This window comes from Sebastes umbrosus, chromosome 2 (genome assembly GCF_015220745.1).
Source record: "Sebastes umbrosus isolate fSebUmb1 chromosome 2, fSebUmb1.pri, whole genome shotgun sequence".
Taxonomy (NCBI): domain Eukaryota; kingdom Metazoa; phylum Chordata; class Actinopteri; order Perciformes; family Sebastidae; genus Sebastes; species Sebastes umbrosus.
Genome location: NC_051270.1, coordinates 7773977 through 7792914, shown reverse-complemented (window position 1 = coordinate 7792914; position 18938 = coordinate 7773977). Strand labels below are relative to the sequence as shown.

General features: G+C 41.0%; 1 protein-coding gene across 2 annotated transcripts in view; it reads right to left on the bottom strand.

Annotated features, from left to right (window-relative positions):
• rhpn2 (rhophilin, Rho GTPase binding protein 2) overlaps window positions 1–18938 on the bottom strand; it is a 35718-nt gene that overhangs the window by 418 nt on the left and 16362 nt on the right. The window contains exons 4-15 of one of the 2 annotated variants that reach the window (XM_037793993.1): window positions 16989–17064; window positions 15050–15127; window positions 14390–14514; window positions 13127–13293; window positions 10898–11085; window positions 10551–10707; window positions 8177–8296; window positions 7820–8014; window positions 7348–7424; window positions 5204–5350; window positions 2964–3119; window positions 1–1900 (exon numbers count right to left, since the gene is read on the bottom strand). The exon at window positions 1–1900 is cut by the window's left edge and continues 418 nt beyond it. In XM_037793993.1, the coding sequence (XP_037649921.1) occupies window positions 1631–1900; window positions 2964–3119; window positions 5204–5350; window positions 7348–7424; window positions 7820–8014; window positions 8177–8296; window positions 10551–10707; window positions 10898–11085; window positions 13127–13293; window positions 14390–14514; window positions 15050–15127; window positions 16989–17064 (1756 nt within the window). In that variant the 3' untranslated portion in view covers window positions 1–1630. The remainder of the gene's footprint in view (window positions 1901–2963; window positions 3120–5203; window positions 5351–7347; window positions 7425–7819; window positions 8015–8176; window positions 8297–10550; window positions 10708–10897; window positions 11086–13126; window positions 13294–14389; window positions 14515–15049; window positions 15128–16988; window positions 17065–18938) is intronic. The other variant, XM_037794001.1, reaches the window with a different exon arrangement.

The following is an 18938-nucleotide window of genomic DNA, read 5'->3' as shown; positions in this document are numbered from 1 at the left end:
GTACCAGTATATTATATAGTTCACCAAAAGGATTAAGCAAGGCTAGTAAAATACATTCCTCCAAGAAACCAACCAAGAAATCCAACGTGCAAAAATTCACAACTTGACCATTCACAAACTCTGAAACCTACAACGTACAAGTATATATATATATATTTATTATTTTTTTGTGTGTGTATTTTTTTTTTTTTATTATATAAATAATTTGATTATCAAATGTGTATAAGAATCTACTTTGTAGATAAAGAGATAGTCCAACACGGCAAAGTGTCAGTAAAATGTGGGATGTGACTTGGATTAAGAGACAAATAGTAGAAAAACTGACTGCGGGCTTTGATCAAGGTCACTGTTTGGTGACCGGCTGTCCAGGTACGATGCAGGAATGTCATCGGTCCGCCCACATTCTTCCCTTCTGGAGACATATTAACTTTTTTAACTACATCAAGATTCACATTTAACAGAGAGACACACGCAGCTCACGCTTTTCTCACAAATGGACAAACTGCCAGACGGCAGCAGCACTGATAAAAGAACTGGGTAAGATGAGTCAGGATGGTAAATGGTACACCCTGGCACGATAGGGAGGCATTTTGGTCTGTGGCATAACTGGTACATTAAGTAAACCTAAAATACCAATATTTCCATTTACACTGTGTCCCAGGCATGACACTAAGCAGAAATCCTCAAAAAGGCTGTCTCAAACAACAACAAAAGTGACAATAATATAAGATATAAGTTGTTTTTTTTAGCAGCTTATAGAACATTGCATTCAACTCTCCCCAGACAAAAAAAAACAACTGCACCACAGCGCAATTTGTTTTCCCCGTCAATCAATGTTCATAACATCTACATATCTATTTAGAAAATGTATTTCAAATCCCAAAAACCGATCGACTGAATGCAACAAAATTTCGTGGCAATGACCTAATCCTTCACATATACAGTATGAAACATGTATCATAGGATACACAGAGAACATAACTGCACAGTGCACAGCTACATCAGTACACAATGGAACTAACAAGGGACTGTTTTTGAGCCACAATCAAATTACCCCCTTGCCGTAAAGTGGAAACCGACACTGGGTGTGTTTTCGTCCTTCAATTCGTCTGGAGCGTTTCTTCAAGAAAACATACTGAGATGAAAGTTTAACTTCGAGGCCTGTCTCAGTGCTGTGTGTGTGTGTGTGTGTGTGTGTGTGTGTGTGTGTGTGTGTGAGTGAATATATATATAGACTGGAATGATAACTGGTATGTTTTTTTTCCCACAGTGCAGTTGTACTGTGCTGTACGCATACTGGCATTATACAGAATGATTTCCCATTATTTTTGGTGTGCAGCCCAGTTTACTTCAGATGCTGAACTGTGCTGGGAAGGTGCCCATGTACCACCAAAAGGCACCGATATACAGTATTTGGCACAGCCACTTTCCAAGGTAGTTTGCAGAAATGTCATCATTACACTGGTGAAATGTAAGCTACATACATTACTGCTCAGTATTCCAGTGGAGACACCAAAGGGTACCATAACAGGTCCAGTATGCGTACAACACAGTACTGTATACAGCCATACAGTACTAGGCCTATGCATACTGCACGATGCTTGCAGATAGTAAACAGTCTGCAGCTAGCTCAGTAGAGGGCACTGTCGTTGTTGTTGTAGGAGCTGGAGCTGGGGAACGTGGGACAGGGCTTATTCCAGGGAAGGGTACCGGAGTGGTCAGCTGTGGGGAGGCTGAGGGTGCTGGCACTCTTCAGCTTGTTCTTCAGGGCAAAGTTGAGGAAGGAGGACTTCTTGCTCACTTTTCGGGACCTAGAGTTCTTGTCGTCGTCATCGAAGGCCAGACAAATCATCGAGTAGGTCTTAGGCAGGTTTCCGCAGAAGGTGGCACTCTTGGTAGGCTGGACAGAGAGAGAGATAGACAGTGACGTTTAATGGAAAGAGGCCGTCATTGTTAGTTTAATAAATCAAAGAGTTGCTCTGGACGCCATACAGTCTCAATCATTATATCAGTAACTTAGCAACTTCATTTTCTCACTGTTTTATTAACACAGAGGTCAATAAATACACAGAATCATAAATGGAATATTGTAAAGCAACTTTGCTTTCTGATATGGAATGTGCACGGGCTAGACAAAATAACAGAAACAATATACTGAACAATATAATCCAGCCTTACCAATTTCTTAAAAAAACTGTGGAATTAAATCAATAACTTTCTCACAAACTGTCACTTTCTAATAGGGCTGTACGATTATGGCCAAAATGATAATCACGATTATTTTTGATCCATATTTAGATCACAATTATTCATTGGACAAAATATTCTTATTGCACTTTTTAAATCAACAGAGCACTGCTTTCACGTTCACGTTGTGCTACATTCCTTCTAATTAAGCATAAAAATAAGACTTAAAATAAGGTTCTTCTTCACCTGAATTCAGTGCAGAGAGCAAACCAGCAAAACCTAACATACAGTATATACTGGACTGCAGCCGCAACATTAAGTAAAGCTTATTACGGGTTGCCTCTGTAGGATGTGCCCGCAGCGGCATGACGGCTCCCCAAAAGTGAAGCCAAAACATGTCGACTACTCCCTGGTGGCTGACTGTTAGTTTAGGAAGTGCATGATTTGATATGCAGCAGGGTTTTACAGGAGTGGCGCGCAAAATCGTGATTGCAATTAATATTCAATTAGTTGTGCAGCCCTACTTTCTAACAACAACAATAATTAGGCTTTTAAAAGAACTCACACAGCTGGAATCTATATGATGCAATACATCATGCAAAGATTTCTCATGGGAAACTGTAAACACAATTGGCAGGAAACACTACCTCAAAGGAGAAATCTCAAATTCTAACTGTGCTTTTAAGTCATCTGATACAAAGAGCCAATTCAATCGAGGAAACCACATAGATTACTTTTTCTCTCAGCCAATAGCAAGGAAAGAGAGCCTGGCATACCATTGGAAGGTTGTTGTCCATAACGCTGACCACCTGGATCTCAATCCCCTCCTCGTTCAAATCCTTCAGCAGCCGCATCACATCGCTCACGCCCATCCATCTGCAATCAGTGTCACCCACGACAACAATGTAATCGCCCTCTTTCAGACCGTCAGCCTGGAAAAGACAGGAGGAGGAGGAACAGGAGTCAGAGAAGAGGGCCAGTGAAATGACAGAGTAAATATTTACAGCTGAAGGTTTGTTTGAATGGCAACCAAGTCTGGTTCACCTACTTTCCTTCAACACCCTGGAGGCAGCAGAGAAAACACTGAGGTTTAGTTCATAACAAAGCTTTTTTTTTTTTTTTTTTTACAGCAGGCCAAACACTTGGCACAGTGTGTGTGTGTGTGTGTGTGTGTGTGTGTGTGTGTGTGTGTGTGTGTGTGTGTGTGTGTGTACCAGAGCACATTATTTCATAGCTGTGGGAAACCAGTCTTATCTACATGAGCTCGGCTCTTTCTGTCTGATAACATGATCTGTGTTCACCAGACGTAGATGTGGAGAATCACTCAAAATAAATCCTGTTGAATGCAGTATTAAAAAGTTATAAGGAGTCTGACCTAGTTAGACTTATGCAATGTGACTAATCTGCTTCTCTGCATAGCCTGTAGGGCCTAATAAGAGTCTGCTCTTTGTCAGCACCTCTTAATGAGCTGTCAGACTGAAAAGGATTGCAGAGAGTAAATACTCTCTGATTCTTAATTAAATTAGTAGCCGGAGTGGCTGCGGAGAGGGGGGAGGAGGAGGAGGAGGGAGCGCCTGCAGACATTCTTTAAAGTTGAATCCTGATCAGGTTTCTGAGAAGGACTTTATTTAATCAAAGGTTCTCTGAGTAAATAAAACGTCATTTGAACTTATTTGATATTCAGGGCGCAGGCATGCCTGAAATTTCAAGCAATTAGTTCTCCCACCCTAGACAAAGTCACTCCCTGCTAGGAAATCCTGTTTAAGGGAGTTAACATTGAGCAACCATATGCCTCTGGCTTTTGTTAAAGTTCAACAGAAGACAGTATTGAACATGGCCCCTGAAATATTTTCTGCTCTAAAATAACTTAGTTTGTTAAATTATATATGCTATTATTATTATTAAAACAGCCTGCAGATGATGAAAACCCTTCCCCTGTCCTAGGTGTGAAACTACAGAAGTGTCAGGTGGCTCCTAGGTCAATAAACATGAGAATACTCGGTGACGTCCAGTTGGTCATCATAGTTTACCATCCTACGGCAAACTAGAATTACCGCCTTGTGGTTGTACGCCTCCGCCAACCAGTCTAGTTGCAGTTTACATCTATGTCTGTCCAAAATGTCATCACTCATATACACATCACATATCACATGTGAATTATATGGCTCAAAAAAGTGTTTTGACCTTTGACCACCAAAATCTAATCAGGTCATTTTTAAGTCCAAGTGGACATTTGTGCCAAATTTAAAGAAATTCGCTCAAGGCGTTCCTGAGACAACGCTTTCACGACAATGGGAAGGACCTAAGGATCTGGCCCTTTGACCACCAAAATCGAGTGGACGTTTCTGCCAAATTTGAAGAAATACTCCAAGGGTTCCGGAGATATCACAAGAATAGGACGGGCTTGAGGTCACAGTGACCTTGACCTATGAGCACCAAAATCTTATCAGTTCATCCTTGAGTTCAAGTGGATGTTTGTGCCAAACCTGAAGAAATTTCTTCATTGTGTTCCAGAGATATCACGTTCAAGAGAATGGGACGGACATGAGGTAACAGTGACCATGACCTTTGATCTTTGTCCACCAAAATCGAATCACTTCATCCTTGAGTCCTGGTGGACGTTAGTGCCACATTTGAAGAAATTCCCTCCAGGCGTTTCTGAGATATCACGAGAATGGACCGGATGGACGTACGGACGTACGGACAACCCGAAAACATAATGCCTCCAGCAACTGCTGTCGCCGGCGCGGAGACATAAAAAAAGAGTCCAAAAAGGCATTCACAGATGGATTTGAATGTTTTATCGAGTAACTACAAAATGCGTTGCAGAGCTTTGATGGAAATAAATCTGAGGATAATGTTTGCTGTGATGGATTACCCATCTCAAGATCATTTCAAGTATCTGCAACCTGATTTTTATACCATATTGATGTTCACTGGAACCAAAGGCTGGCTGCCAAATAGAAGATCAATCTTCCCGTGTTCAGCCAAAGGTAAGGAATATAGGTCAACTCACAGCAGCTCGGCAGAGCGGGTCCAACGAAACCACCTGGACCGGTGTTTCTCCTTTCAGGGTGAAGCCCAGGTCTCTGTCTTCTGGGCGGAGTTGTATTGACCGTGGGGCTGTCCACCGCTGTTTGGCTGAGAAGAATGACAGTGGGCCCTGAGTGGAGACAGAGTGGGGATGCTGGGGTCAATATGGATACAGGTTTTATCAAGTGGGTAATATCCTCTGCTTTAAGAGTTTTAGAATTCAAAGATTTTGGTGACAGCCTGGGGGAAAACTGAAAATAGCATAATAATTGCTAAAGCATTCTTGTATCCTTACAGGCTGGTAACCATTAACCAGGTATCCATTAAAGTCCACATCTGTGATCTGTTACTACATTAGTACATATACTACATACACTCAGGAAACATGAAAGTCATGTGGCCATGGAGTATAGTTAAATGATCAACTTGCACTCTCACCAGGCCAGTCACATTTCCTTTTAAAAAGGGCACACATTCCTTATAGTGTGCTCTGTAAAAAAAAAAGTGATTCATATGAAAAACATTCTCAACATACTGAACATGTTAGATCGGTCTACTTCAATGTCAGGCTGCAGATATGCAGTATCTACCATACTGTACAGCTAGAACAGTTATAGCTGCATGACTCAACTATGGCTGTAATTATCGATTAATTCTAATTAATAGATAAAATAATACTAAATGCTAGGGGGATTCTTTTTATTTTTTCTCACGGTCTGGGATATGTCAATGATTAGCAACAACATTGATTTCGACGCATTGCATCACACACTGCAGTGGTCGATAATATAGCATCAATGCCCCTAGTGGAAACCATGAAAATAGCATGTACTCTATGTACTGTATGTATGTACTGTATGTATGTATGTATGTATGTATGTATGTATGTATGAGAAAATGGCTCAATCTGGTGGAAAATAGCAACGACTCTAGATTGAAAGCTGTAATATGCTGTAATGGCCATGGGATCAAAAAATGTGGATTTAATGGGTTTCAATGGGGACATTTTTGTCCTTAAGGGTCTGAGTGTCTGTATTTTGGCTACATGGTTTATTATAGACTTACTATAGGAGCTGAGGTTGAATTTCCAAAATTAAAGAAAAAAAACTCAAACCTTTGCCAGAATTTATGCCATATTCATTAACACAGTCAAAACGATCGAAAATGAAAAAATGAAAAAGCCCAAAATATCCCTAGTGTTAAATGATTAATCAATTAAAACTGTACTTTTCCGTTGATCACTTCAACATTATACATAATTGATCACAAACATGTCAGCCTGCTGAAACCAAATGCTGTCTTCTCCCATTAATACACTTCTTATCTGATGGGAAAATCTCTCCTCCATCATCAGTCCTATGTAACAGCGAGATGATGCCTCTCACCCCCGCTCCTTTCATTATATCACCGTAGTTAATTGCATGGAGAGATTGTGCTGGATTTAACAGTCTCTCATTTCTCTGTGGAACCAAAAGGATTTGAGCGTCGTTGTCGAGACAGTTAATGAAGAGCAATGTTGGATTTTTACAACAGGAACCGGAGCGGTATTGATTCACAGAGACTCCTTACGCCTGTCGTCTGGGAACGTCAGCTCCGACCTTTGACCTCCTTACCAATCATAATCTTCAACGGTTGTTTGCCTTGAAATTTAAGCCTGTTTTTTTTGTTGTAGTAATTGTAAACTGTGCTAGATGAAAGAAATGACTCCCAATTGAATGCCTCTTTCAGAGGACATGAACAGAAGATGTTCCAGTTACAGAGAATGCCAGTGCCCGCCCCTCCCTTCCAGCCACCACCATGACAAATCAAGCGAGGTTCAGAGCACCTCTGTCCATGGTTAGTGTTAGTTTCACATTTGTTGCTATGGATGAACGTCCAGGAGGCTTTGAAAACAAGATAGGACTTTTGGATTGGCTGCTGTTCAAATATGCCAAAGCCTCCAGGAGGTTCACCCTTGGTTGGTTGTATTCAGAAGTAACAAAAAATACACTCTGGGTGTTAAAAAGTACACTTCTGAAGTCTAAAACACAAATCCAGAGCCATTTCATGTCACTTGATGAATAAACCAACCATCATGTACAAAAAGAAATAGCAATGTGAGTGGAAAAATATTAGTAACCCACATACCAGCCTCTGGAAGAAGTCGGTGACTTTCACCTTTGTGCTTGTGGGAACCTCCATCTCTGCTTTGTGCTCTGTTTTAGCTGTGGGAAGAAAGGGAGAAACACAAAGCTGTTATTCTGCAGTGTTTACTGTCACAACCACATCTCACCTGTCGCCCTGCAGAGAGAGGCGGGCGGGGAGTTAGCAGTGTAAACATTACATCATCTGTACCTGGAAAGAAATGTCACTTATCACATCTGATTGCAGCAGGTGTTGTACACAACACTGCAGCCTTTTTTTTTTTTACAATCCGTTTCCTGAGAGACAAACCTCGCAAATGAACACATTGGTCCTGCCTAACGACATTCGTGTTTGTTGTGGTGACACTACGGTGACTGGTCAGTTTCTATGTCAACCACAGGAAGAATAGCGGTCACCTCAGAGACTCAAATAAACAATTGATCTAATTAGTCTCTTAAAAACATTTAAGACTCACAGATGATGTCTGGGGCCTCCGTGTAGTCGGCGAACTCTTCCTCGTCTTCATTATCGCTGCACTTGTTGAGCGAGCGCTGGAGACTGGCTTTTAAAATGTCGTGTAGGATATCCAGCTTGTTCAAGTGGTGGCACAAACTATAGATCCTTAGAGCCTCCTCGTGACCCCGTATGGCCCGACGAATGTGTGCTTTACCTGGGGGGACGATAAAGAATTTGCCATAGGACGGATGAGGAGAAGTGGATAGGAGAGAAGAGGAATGAAAAAGAGGGACAGAGATGAACAGGGAAAGTCAGGTTTGGTGTTTTTGTCTTCCTTTGCCTTCAGCTGTGCTCAGCTTAATATGCTCGCTCTTACCAATGCGTTCACGTTCATCTTTCCTTTTCAGGATGTCAAGAGGAGAGCGTCCCTCGGGAAGGCGATCGTAGACCTGTGACAAGGTCTTCTCCTGCTGGTCCTCGTCGTCACTGAGACCCACTGAACACAAAGACAGCAAAAAAATCAATGTTAAAAATCCGTTGGTGGGCCCTGACACCATTACGCTTTCAGAGGCTGTAGCAGGCTCAGTTTTAAAGCAAGAGTGAACATCCTGCTATCATATGAAACTAGAAGTTAAGGAATTCATTGGTACCAACGATGTCATACTAGCTTGTCACGAAGGAGGCTAAATAACTCTCCAAAGTTTCGTTGAATTTTGACGAGGAAAAGGTGGCATGGCCATTTACAAAGGGGTCCCTTGACCTCTGACCTCAAGATATGGGACTGAAAATGGGTTCTATGGGTACCCACGAGTCTCCCCTTTACAGACAAACCCACTTTATGATAATCCAGAAATCTCCAAATGTCAAAAGTTTTTGATACCAAATCACAGCATGTCTTTTTCTATGGTGTTCCTCAAGGTCTTGGTGTCTTAATGTGGTATTTTGGAGGGATTATTGATCATTTTGTATCAATTCTTGAGCAGTAAAAAATGGTTAAATTTAGCACTAAATCTGTGTAACAAATGGTATCAACCCCGAAATTGCTGCAACAACTTCTGAGACATAATAGAGCATGGGAATGACCATCATATATTTCTATCATAATGTTCTAAACCCCTATACACATTCACAATTTATTTTGATTAATTATTTATATTTCTGAGTTATGACTAGAACAAATTTACTCACAGTGCTGAGCTGCAGCACAAATTAATCTCCGGGTTCCCAGCTTTCAGATGATGTACACCATTTCTATATGACATACACTGTTGACTTTTTATCTACCCCTGAACATCACCTGTCCCCCACCCCTAGCGCTCTAAAAAAAAAAAAAAAAAAAAAAAGGGAGCGGAAGAGGTTAAAAAGAATAAAAAGCTGAATGTTTTGATGTGATGCCATGTTTCCTTTGTGTTTGCAGTTAATCTGTTTACTAGAGCAATCTTCGTTCTCTGTCCTCGAGTCCTCTCTCTACGGTCCTGCGGTTAATTGCTGTATTCTCCTCATTCAAGCAGGAATCTGTTAATGAGCTGCCAAACTCAAAGCTGCTTCGCTCCGTTGTTCCTCTATTCAGTCCTGCCCCATTCATAGCATTGGGTAAAACTATGACCGTGAACTTAATATAAGCTGCTGTATTTTTGCTTAGTTTGGATTTCAGCTCTCTCTCATTTGTTAATGTGTAGTAAGAAAGAAGGATAAACAAGACTGCAACACTGTCAGAAATAATGACAAGCCATCAAGAACTAAAGCAGTATGATACTAAATTAGCAATAGCACTACTGGAAGGTTTTTGCTCACTCACAAACCATCCTTCCCTTCCTCTCTCTGCCACTCTGATTACAGGCAGCGTTAAGAGGCTACATAACTGTAATCCTCCTCCAGCAGTCTACAATACATCCACTCAGTTTTAACTCACTCCTACATCTCTCATTTCCCTTCATTCTCACTCTCAGCCCATCCTGCCACCGAGTTCCTGGAAACTTGGCCTCTCTTTACCATGGCTTGTGTGTGTGCAAGCGTGTGTGTGTGTGTCTCTCTAAATAGCTGTTATGTAACAGCATTGTGGCTGGCTGTGGTTCAGTCCAACCATCTGACATGACCAACCCAGTGGGCCATACAGCACTTTAAGAGAAGGATCAGGTTTTCCAGGGTTTTCAAAATCAGGCAGCTAAAGTCTCATAACACTGATCCCAGAATTGTTTTACACCTATACAGCCAACAACCAGGCTAATACTATATAACAAGTAGATTCAAGCGTGTACAGTAGATGTGCAGATGGAGGTTGTTTATGACTAGAGTGAATAAAACTTTGTTGACATAAACTCAAGCTGTGTTGTTGTTAAAGAGAAGAGGGACAGTGACTTTGCCCCTTCAGTTGGACGATTATTTAACTGCTCTTACATTATGTCTGTGGAGAGCACACCTGTCTCCATTAGGCACTACTGTACACCTGGTGCAGAGCACAATATATGAAAATAAGAGTTATGCATTGCAAAAAGTGAGTCCTGCTCAACAGTAGGGCTTCTCAGAAGCAGAAAAAATAGCTTATGCATGCTTATGTAATGTAACTTGAAACTAGAATTACTAGCAAATAATTAGGGCTGCACGATTTAAAAAAAAAATCTGACTAATTGTGATCATTTTGACTGATATTGCAATTGCGATATGATTTGCAATATTAGAGGGAATGAACATTTTTATATCATTAGTTTCTATCTATGTTAAAATGATTAACATCTCTCTGTTTTTCTTACACTCGTGGTCCAGGAGCGCCGAGGCGACAAAGTAGTGTGCCATGGAGCGGTAGTGGTTGGTTTTGACTTGCGACATGGTGGACCAGAAGAACGGGACATTGTCTTTGATTGGCGTCTGGATCATGGACTGATGGACTTGGTCGTAGATTTCTGAGACCTGGCAGGAAAAGGAAGGTCGAGTTAATGAGAGGACATTAAAAGCACTGAGGAAGTGAGGAATCGGACTGTGGTGACATTGTTACTTTACATTCACTTCACCTACAGTATATCCTATTGAGTCCACAGCTAAAGAAAGAATATGCTGCCTAAATCATGTGAGGACTGTGTGTTTCTTTGCTGTCATTTACCTTTGCAGCCTCCTGGGCCATTTTCATCAGGGATTGGAACTGGTTTCGGATCCCAGGCAGCGCAGTCTTCTCAAACAGGCACTCCTGAGTCTGAGCAAGCATCATCCGAATCAACATACTGAGCATGGCTGGGCTCATGTCGTAGCTGGGAGTGTGGGTGAATGTTTCCTTCAGGAGGTTCAGGATACCTGGGGGAGGACGAGAGGTCAGCACAGCTTGAAACCAAACTATTCCAAGGACTCTTCATTCTCTGTACTACCTAGACTTTCACAGCTTGTCTGGCAATCTGAACTAAAGAGCTTTTGGTCAGTTATTTTAAAAACTAGAATTACTTACATCCATGTCGGTCCAAAATGTCATCACACCTATTTGTTATGTTTGTGAAATTGTCATAATTAGCATATGAATTCTTGAGTTATGGCCAAAAACGTGTTTTGTGAGGTCAGAGTGACCTTTGACCAGCAAATTCTAATTAGTTCCCTCTTGAGTCCTCCACGAGAATGAGTCAGACAGACAACCCGAAAATGTCTCCGGCCACGGCTGTAAAAATATGTTGTATTTAAGACAAGCATGTAACCCAGGATAACCTAGATCCTATTTAGTTCTGTGAAGACAAAAATAATTTGACTAATGGGACTATGCGTTTCTAATTTTTTTAGTTTGTGATTTTAAGACCCTGTAGGGAATTAAATGTCTTTTCTCTTTATTATCTCCATAGATGTCAGGGTCAGCTAATTAACAAGACGTTATTTTGTATAATCCAAGCAGCATATGTCATTTACATCCAAATTGTTAATGATAATTTCATAACAGAACCACTCTAGTTTGGGGTTTGGTCTCATGTGTGGAGCGGAGCTGAATGGGGAAAAGAGAGAGGAAGATTGTATTCATGTATTCTGTCTAGCTCAGAATTATGATATGTAGCCTCCCAAACATTCAACAAGTTACTCTGATAGTGGTAGTTGGTACACCAGTAGTGTAATAGTGAATAGTGAATAGTCAAGGGGAAAACTCAAATAGTTCATTTGGGAGAGGCATATAGCTTTGCTGGTCCACAAAATGACTTCAGCATGCTGGTACATTAACCCTAATTACTGACACTCTCTTATACAGATGTTTTAAAAGGTTCCACACAGAGAATTAAGTGATCCTACTTCTTCCTTTCCGAGGGCATATTGCTGTTACTACAGTATCCAGTGCTAGCAGTGAGATCAATGTCTGTGAGCCTCTTTAAAGTTCAGCCAAGACACAAACCTTCTTAAATTAGTTTGTCATGTTCGATGGAAGCATCTGCATTCCAACCGAGAGTGCCTCCCTCTTATTTTACAGATTAATAACCTTGCAGCAGAGAGATGTAGACAGCTTAATAACAGAGCACTGCCTCGCTAGTCTTCCTCGAAGGTTCTGCCATTGTTGGCTGGCTCCTCCCATCCTCTGTGCTGCTTTTGTGACCCTGGCTAAAGGGCACTGCAGCAGCCCTTCTACAGATGGCATCACCTCCCAGCTTAGTGTATTACTGGCCCCGTATACTGGTGACAATGTTCCGCATAACAACTTAATTGTTTCACTTAGTACAAGCCTAAATTACAGCCATCAAAGCAACATAACCGAAGCCGTGGCCCCGTCCAGAGCTGTAATTATACTGCAATACTCCTCATACTGCCAAGTCATAATTCTATCAAGACTTTGTCCGAGCCTCCTGAAACCTCAAGAGGGTTGGGAAACCAGTTCATATGATGGGTGCTTCTCTGGAGCTCAGCCACGTGACAAGAAGCCAGAGAAACATCAACTGCATTCATTCTCTATCGTGGAGCAGAAGTCAGAGGGCGGAGGCTTGCACATATTCTGAAAATAAGACTGTGTGTTCATACCAGCGTGCTTTTTCTGAACAGCATGTGCCTTTTTAATGTTAATGTCATTAGGAAATGACAAACAAAACTATTGAGAGAAGGTGTGGAAGTCATTGTTTATATTAATCGATTCTCCTGCCGTTCTTTTACTTACTCTCTCTGTTACAATCACTTGTTCCTGACAATGGGAGCATTTCAGAAGCGGAGTTTCTCCCATTAATCCCCTTGTTTGAATTACTGAAACTGGACATTGCGTGGGATGACAGTAAAGCCTGGTTTTAAGAAATAAAGAAAGGACACTGTAGGGTAATTTCTAGGCTGGTGAGAGAGGGAGTATCTGTTTAAACCAGTTTATGACTCCTATCTTGACTCTTCCTACCTGCACTTTTCTGGAAGGAAGAGATGGCCTCCTCCAGTCCGGCTATCGTCTGTCGGTCACTACGGGTGCCGATCTGAGAGAAGAGAGCGGCCATGTTGAAGAGGATGCTGGCCTTCTCCAGGGACAGGTTCTGTTGGCATACCGGCACCCCTGTGAAGGAGTCGTACCTGAAGGAAAGAGGGTGTCACATAGCTGTCACTATTTATTTTTGTAAAGCAGGGATCAAAACAATCACAAGGTGCCTTATAGAAAATATAATGATGTTAAGTAAAAGCCAAAAAGATAAACAATGTAAGAGATACAGCTAGCAATATAAAATATGATATTTGGAGTTTAAAAAATATTCTCTGAAGGAATTAAACAGGTAAATACAGCAAGAATAAAAGTTTGCCACAGTGTGTTATAAAAACTGTTCTTCACTAAAGGTTGTGAGGGTTTAAGCCTTTAAGCTAATCTTCTCACTCCTCTCTATCTCTGCTGCATGAATGAATGAAGTGCATTTAGCATGAAGTCAGTAGGGCGTCAGATGCTCTTCAGGCATTAAGTCCTGGATGTCACAAAATTTCCTCCAAGTGAATAAAAATTGCTTTCTTTGCCCCCAAAAACTCCATTGACCAGATTCAGTATTGATTAACAATCGGAAAACATACGAGAAAATTCTTAAAAAATATATTATGTATACTTCATTCAGACCCCCTTTGTCATCTCTTGAGTTTAAAATATCTAAAAAAATGTCCATGGTAAGGGTTTTGTTATTATTTGCTGCACATGTATTCTCGTGTAGACCACTGGTCATTTCTCTCCCTCTTTAAGTAGAATTTCTCTTCTGCTTGTAAAAGGTTCAAAATACAACATAACCAAATCAAAAAAGCTGCGATCAAACCAGTCCTTTTTATGTATCTCTTCTATGGGTCAAAGCAGAGCCTGGCATCTTCTAGCAGAGATATACTAGTTGATCCATGGATTTAAGGCAGTAACACGACTGAGCCTTTGCTGTTTAAGCTCAAAGGCTTTGGAAAACCTTGGTGTAAGGGCTCAATGCAGCTAGATTAGGAGGTTAAGGTAATAGTTATGTTATTTGTTTTGTAAACCTTCACAGCGGTTGTTTGCATTTGTTTTATTTGAACAAAATCCAATGAAGATTTTCATGTAGTACATTTTGATAATTGCTTTTAAAAATGGTTTATTATTATTATTATTATTATTATTATTATTATTATTATTATTTTGAATTGGTGCTAATCAGTAATCATTGGTGTGTACCAGGTGAAGAAGATGCCAGTCTGGCGGGATGGGGAGAAGAATCGGGTTTCCATCAGAGGAAGATGGCTGGAGTATTTCGCCAGCAGTTCCACCCCGGCCTCGTCTCGGCTTGGCGTCCTGCAAGCCTACAGTAGGACATGGAAGGAAAGAGATCTGATACAGTCTGCAATAATGGAGAACTTCTTGTAGTGAAGACGCACAGTGCTATTATTAGACGGAAACCCAAAAGATCAGTCCAAAAAGGTTTTTTTTCACTTATAATAGTGGTATTTAGCTATGTGGATAGCTTCACTTTTATGCACTGAGGTTTTGAGGGCACATTGATAAATGAGTTAGCAAAGAGGCTTTTCTCATCTGTAGTCCCTGGACAGATGTAAGAAATTCTCTCAGAAATCCCAGTGACCAATATCTCAAAAGCTCAGGAAATAAAACTGAAACCATCTGCATGGCTAGAGACAGGGGTGACAAAATATGTTTTTGTGATTTGGGTGAACCAACCCTTTAACTCAAAAAGGATTTCATGGTGCTTTCTGAGGTAGAAAATTATTATTATTATTGTTATATTATTATGGAGGCCACTAGAGTAAAAAGAAAGCTACATATCAGAACATGCATAACATATAGTGTCAGATCAGACTATGTGTGCACTGTGTACACTACCTGTCGCAGGTCCATCAGGTCAGCAATCTCCTCTTCAAAACTGTTCCCGTCTTCACTGTAGTGCTCCAAGATGAAGTCCTGTCAGAAACAGATAAAGTTCAACATCTCAACACAACATTTTTCTGGCCAGTTGTCAAGTAGTGCTCTGGGGCTTAACCGTGTGACCTTTCATTTACAGGCCAGCGTCTCTCACAACTAATCCGATTGGTCAAATCATTCTTAACTGTACACAAAAGTCACGTCCAACTCTGCCGTGCCAAGTAGGTCTGGAGAAAGCTGCCGTTCTGTCAGAGCCAGAAGTAGGGGGGAGGAGGGGCTATGCATTACGTCTTATGTGTTTTTTATGTCTTATTATGACTTGACCGTTATGCTGTGACTGTTTGTTGTTCCGTCATGAGCACACTGACACAAATTCCTAACAACTAAGTTGTATGGCAATAAAGTATTGAATCTTGAAGACACCTGGTCATTAAGGGTGCTTTCACAAGCCATAGTCCGTTTGGCTAGTACGAATCAGGGTGAAATTGATACTTTTGGTTCATTTTCTATTTAGTCTGGTTCAGTTTCAAAGTGCACAAATTAAAATGGACCAAATAAAAAAAAAAAACTTGCTGAGGGGCGTGTTTGAAGGAGCAAATTTATCTTTTTCGTCTTGAGAGCTGCTACTTCTATGCAGTGAATCTCGGACTTTGATATATTGCTGTCGTAATGTTTTCACTTTGATCTACTGTGAGCATGAATCCCTTCTCCTCCAGTTTATCTCCAATGACTTTAGAAACATTACTGTCTTTGTGGATGTTATTTAGCATATTCTGTTTGTTCTCTTTGGCACAGATGTTAAGCAAACATCAGGCCTCTGCAGAAGTCCAGGTCAGTCCTCTCCCACTCATGTTTAACTCTTGTTTACCTGTGTCCATCTCAACAAATGCCGGCGCAGGCAGCCTACATTTTGGTTCCCTTGGAGCCGGTCAGAGACCACCTCTTCCAAGCGGTCTCAGTCCGGTTGTTTTGTTTTCCACACCAGAGTACGATTACTGTGTTCACAACTGCCCAAACGAGCCGTACCAGTGTTTGATTAAAACTGGCTAAATGTTGGCTTGTGAAGGCGCCCTTAGACTAAGGTGTGATTACAGTCAATAAGTAGAGCAGCATCAACATGCTCATGAACTCACAACGTCTCACAAACCACAAACCAGAACAGGATGCAACGTCCTATAAAAGTGCTTCCCCGTTGTTGGACATAGCGACATGATAACTCTACTAGCCCCAATAATTACTGACCCACTTTGGTTAACAGGAAAAATCTTTATATGGTCGGTTCGATGATTTAATGTTTCCTGAATGAATAAATAGCGAACATAGTATAGTAGCAGGAGAACAGGATGCAGACAATGTGACCCAAATACTTCATGAAAGGAGTACTTTAATTTCCCAGTAACTAAATCCTCATTGAAATCACTGCCTACCAATGTGGGTCATGCAATTCAGCAGTATTTATAACCCTTTATCTGCATATTTCAGTCCTTATGTTCCTGTTGGTTAGTTTCAACTTAACATTGCAATTCCTCCTTGTCCATAAAGTCTGTGTTTATGGTGTCAGGGTGTTTGAGACTGTTCTCCTTGACATATAAAACAAATGTCAATTTTGTTTTACGGATGACACACAGGTGACAACCAATCCTTTGAGCTCAGTGAGATGTCAGTTGTTGCTTTTAAAAGCCAAATGTCAAAGTGCTTTTATAGCATGGAACCTAATGTATCATCAAAAAACAGTTTAAAAGTTTAATAGTTATCTTGACAGGCATAATTTAATCTATATCACATTTACCTTGAGGAAAATATTGATGTCAAAATGACTGCATTACATCAAATGGAAAATTCTGAATGTCAACTATTTATAAACATTTTCATAAAGGGTGGGTAGTTGTTGCTTCTGTACCTTGAATAGAGTGGAGAAGTCAGTGTCTTTTGTCTCCTTCAGACCCAGAGCAATGAGGGGGATGTTGGCTGTTTCCCTGTAAACGGAAAGACAGAGATAGAGATATCATGGTCAGACATCTTATGCTCAATATAATACACAGGAAAGGAAATACTCTTTTCTCACAGACATGTTGCCGGCAACGAGGACAATAACTCTGCTGACAATGCATGATACAGCAGGACTTCACAAACAAAAGGACTGAGAATGTGCTTATCTAAATGTGATTAATCAAACTCAAACTCAAACAGATAAGCACTGATATATTAATAGGTTAATGATGAAGAAAAGCAGGCTCTAAGGAGTGGTACAAGATATCAAACAACAGGAAACTCCTTTTGACAACAGACCGAGCCTTGTTAGTGATAACACGGCAATAACTCAGTGAGATTATTAGTAAATAATAATATTATGTACAGTGCCGAGAACAGCTTGATCATACCAGTGACAACTTTGTTACTTGAGAAAGTTTAGTTTAATCTTTAGTGTAGTTTCATGGAGGGGAAATCAGGATTAGACAGATGGTGCTGTAGGAGTTAGGATTTAAAAGGTGAATGGGGCCCCACGTCTCCTTGTATTGTAAAGCCTCACATCTCTGTGTTGATAAATCATTCTGGAGTTGCAGCCCTGCCTCAGTAATGCTAACGATTCTTTCCTCTTTCTCTTTGTCAAAGCAGGCTCTTGACCTTCTATTATTTTAACCCACCAAAGAGTAAATGGAGGATGCCATAAAACAGCAGGTTTCCCTTCTGAACTCAGCTGTAGTTATAATGGTTTGGAGTTTTTCTGGTTGTGCTGACAGATGGAAAGCAGGTTCAGCTTGTTATCAGAGCTGAGGAAATAGAACTTGGCAGATACCTGCTGCTGATCAGACAGAGACTATAAAAAAACAAAACCCTCCCCCAACTGAAAGCAGGAGAACGAGGTGTTACTAAATAAATTGCCCTATTTAAAGCAAATCCAGAAACAACCCAAGCGTGTGTCTGGATTTGCTTGGCATTTTATTATTCAAAACAACTTCCAATGAGGGCCACAGTAGGCACAAACTCCAGTTCCAGCATTAACACGTCACCATGGTGTTGTTACCCCAAACATATTTTGATCAGGACTCTTTCGGTCAAAGGGATCAGAGCCTTTTCACTGCACAAGATGTCAAACCCACAGGGTTCGGAAAGACAACTCCTCATGCTCATTCATCACTTGATGATAAGGCAGCATTCCTCTGGCATACTGGCTCTGTGAATCACAGAAAACCTCATTCATCAGTAACACCGACGGAGCAAAATAGAGGCTGCAGTGTTATCCATTAGTACTTGTATGGTAGATGAGATCACTCTGGTCTTTTCTCTGGTTTGGGCAGAGGGGAGGGGTGTGGGGGATGAGGGTATCTGTTCTGCAGAGAATCTGAAATGTTAAAAGCCTCTCAGGAGCTCCCCCCCCCCCTTTCTGCTAACACACACACACACACCTTCCCACCCATCGTGTGAGTGCCAGTGTGCAAGACATGGAACAGACGACCATTTGCCATAGCAGTCAAGCGAAGCTCTGGTTTTAGCTACAGAGAGCCCAGAACAGCTTAAAGCTGCAGTCAGTAACTTTGAGCAAATATGATAAAAAAGTTATTTTTATAAAACTGTCATTATATCCCGACAGTAGTACATGAGACAGATAATCTGTGAAAAAAAATCATGTTCCCCTGTCTCCTCCTGTGCTGCTTTCAACGTGCCCGAAACAAAAACAACCAACCACTTTGAAAACAGTCGAGCCAAACCCAAGCACCGCCCACCAGCCGGAGCAAACTTTCTCATTTTACACTAAAATGTGTTTCTGAAAACATTTGAGGCAAGATTATCTGTCTCAATTACTACTGTCAGGATACAGTGACCGTTTTATAAAAAAAACAACTAATAA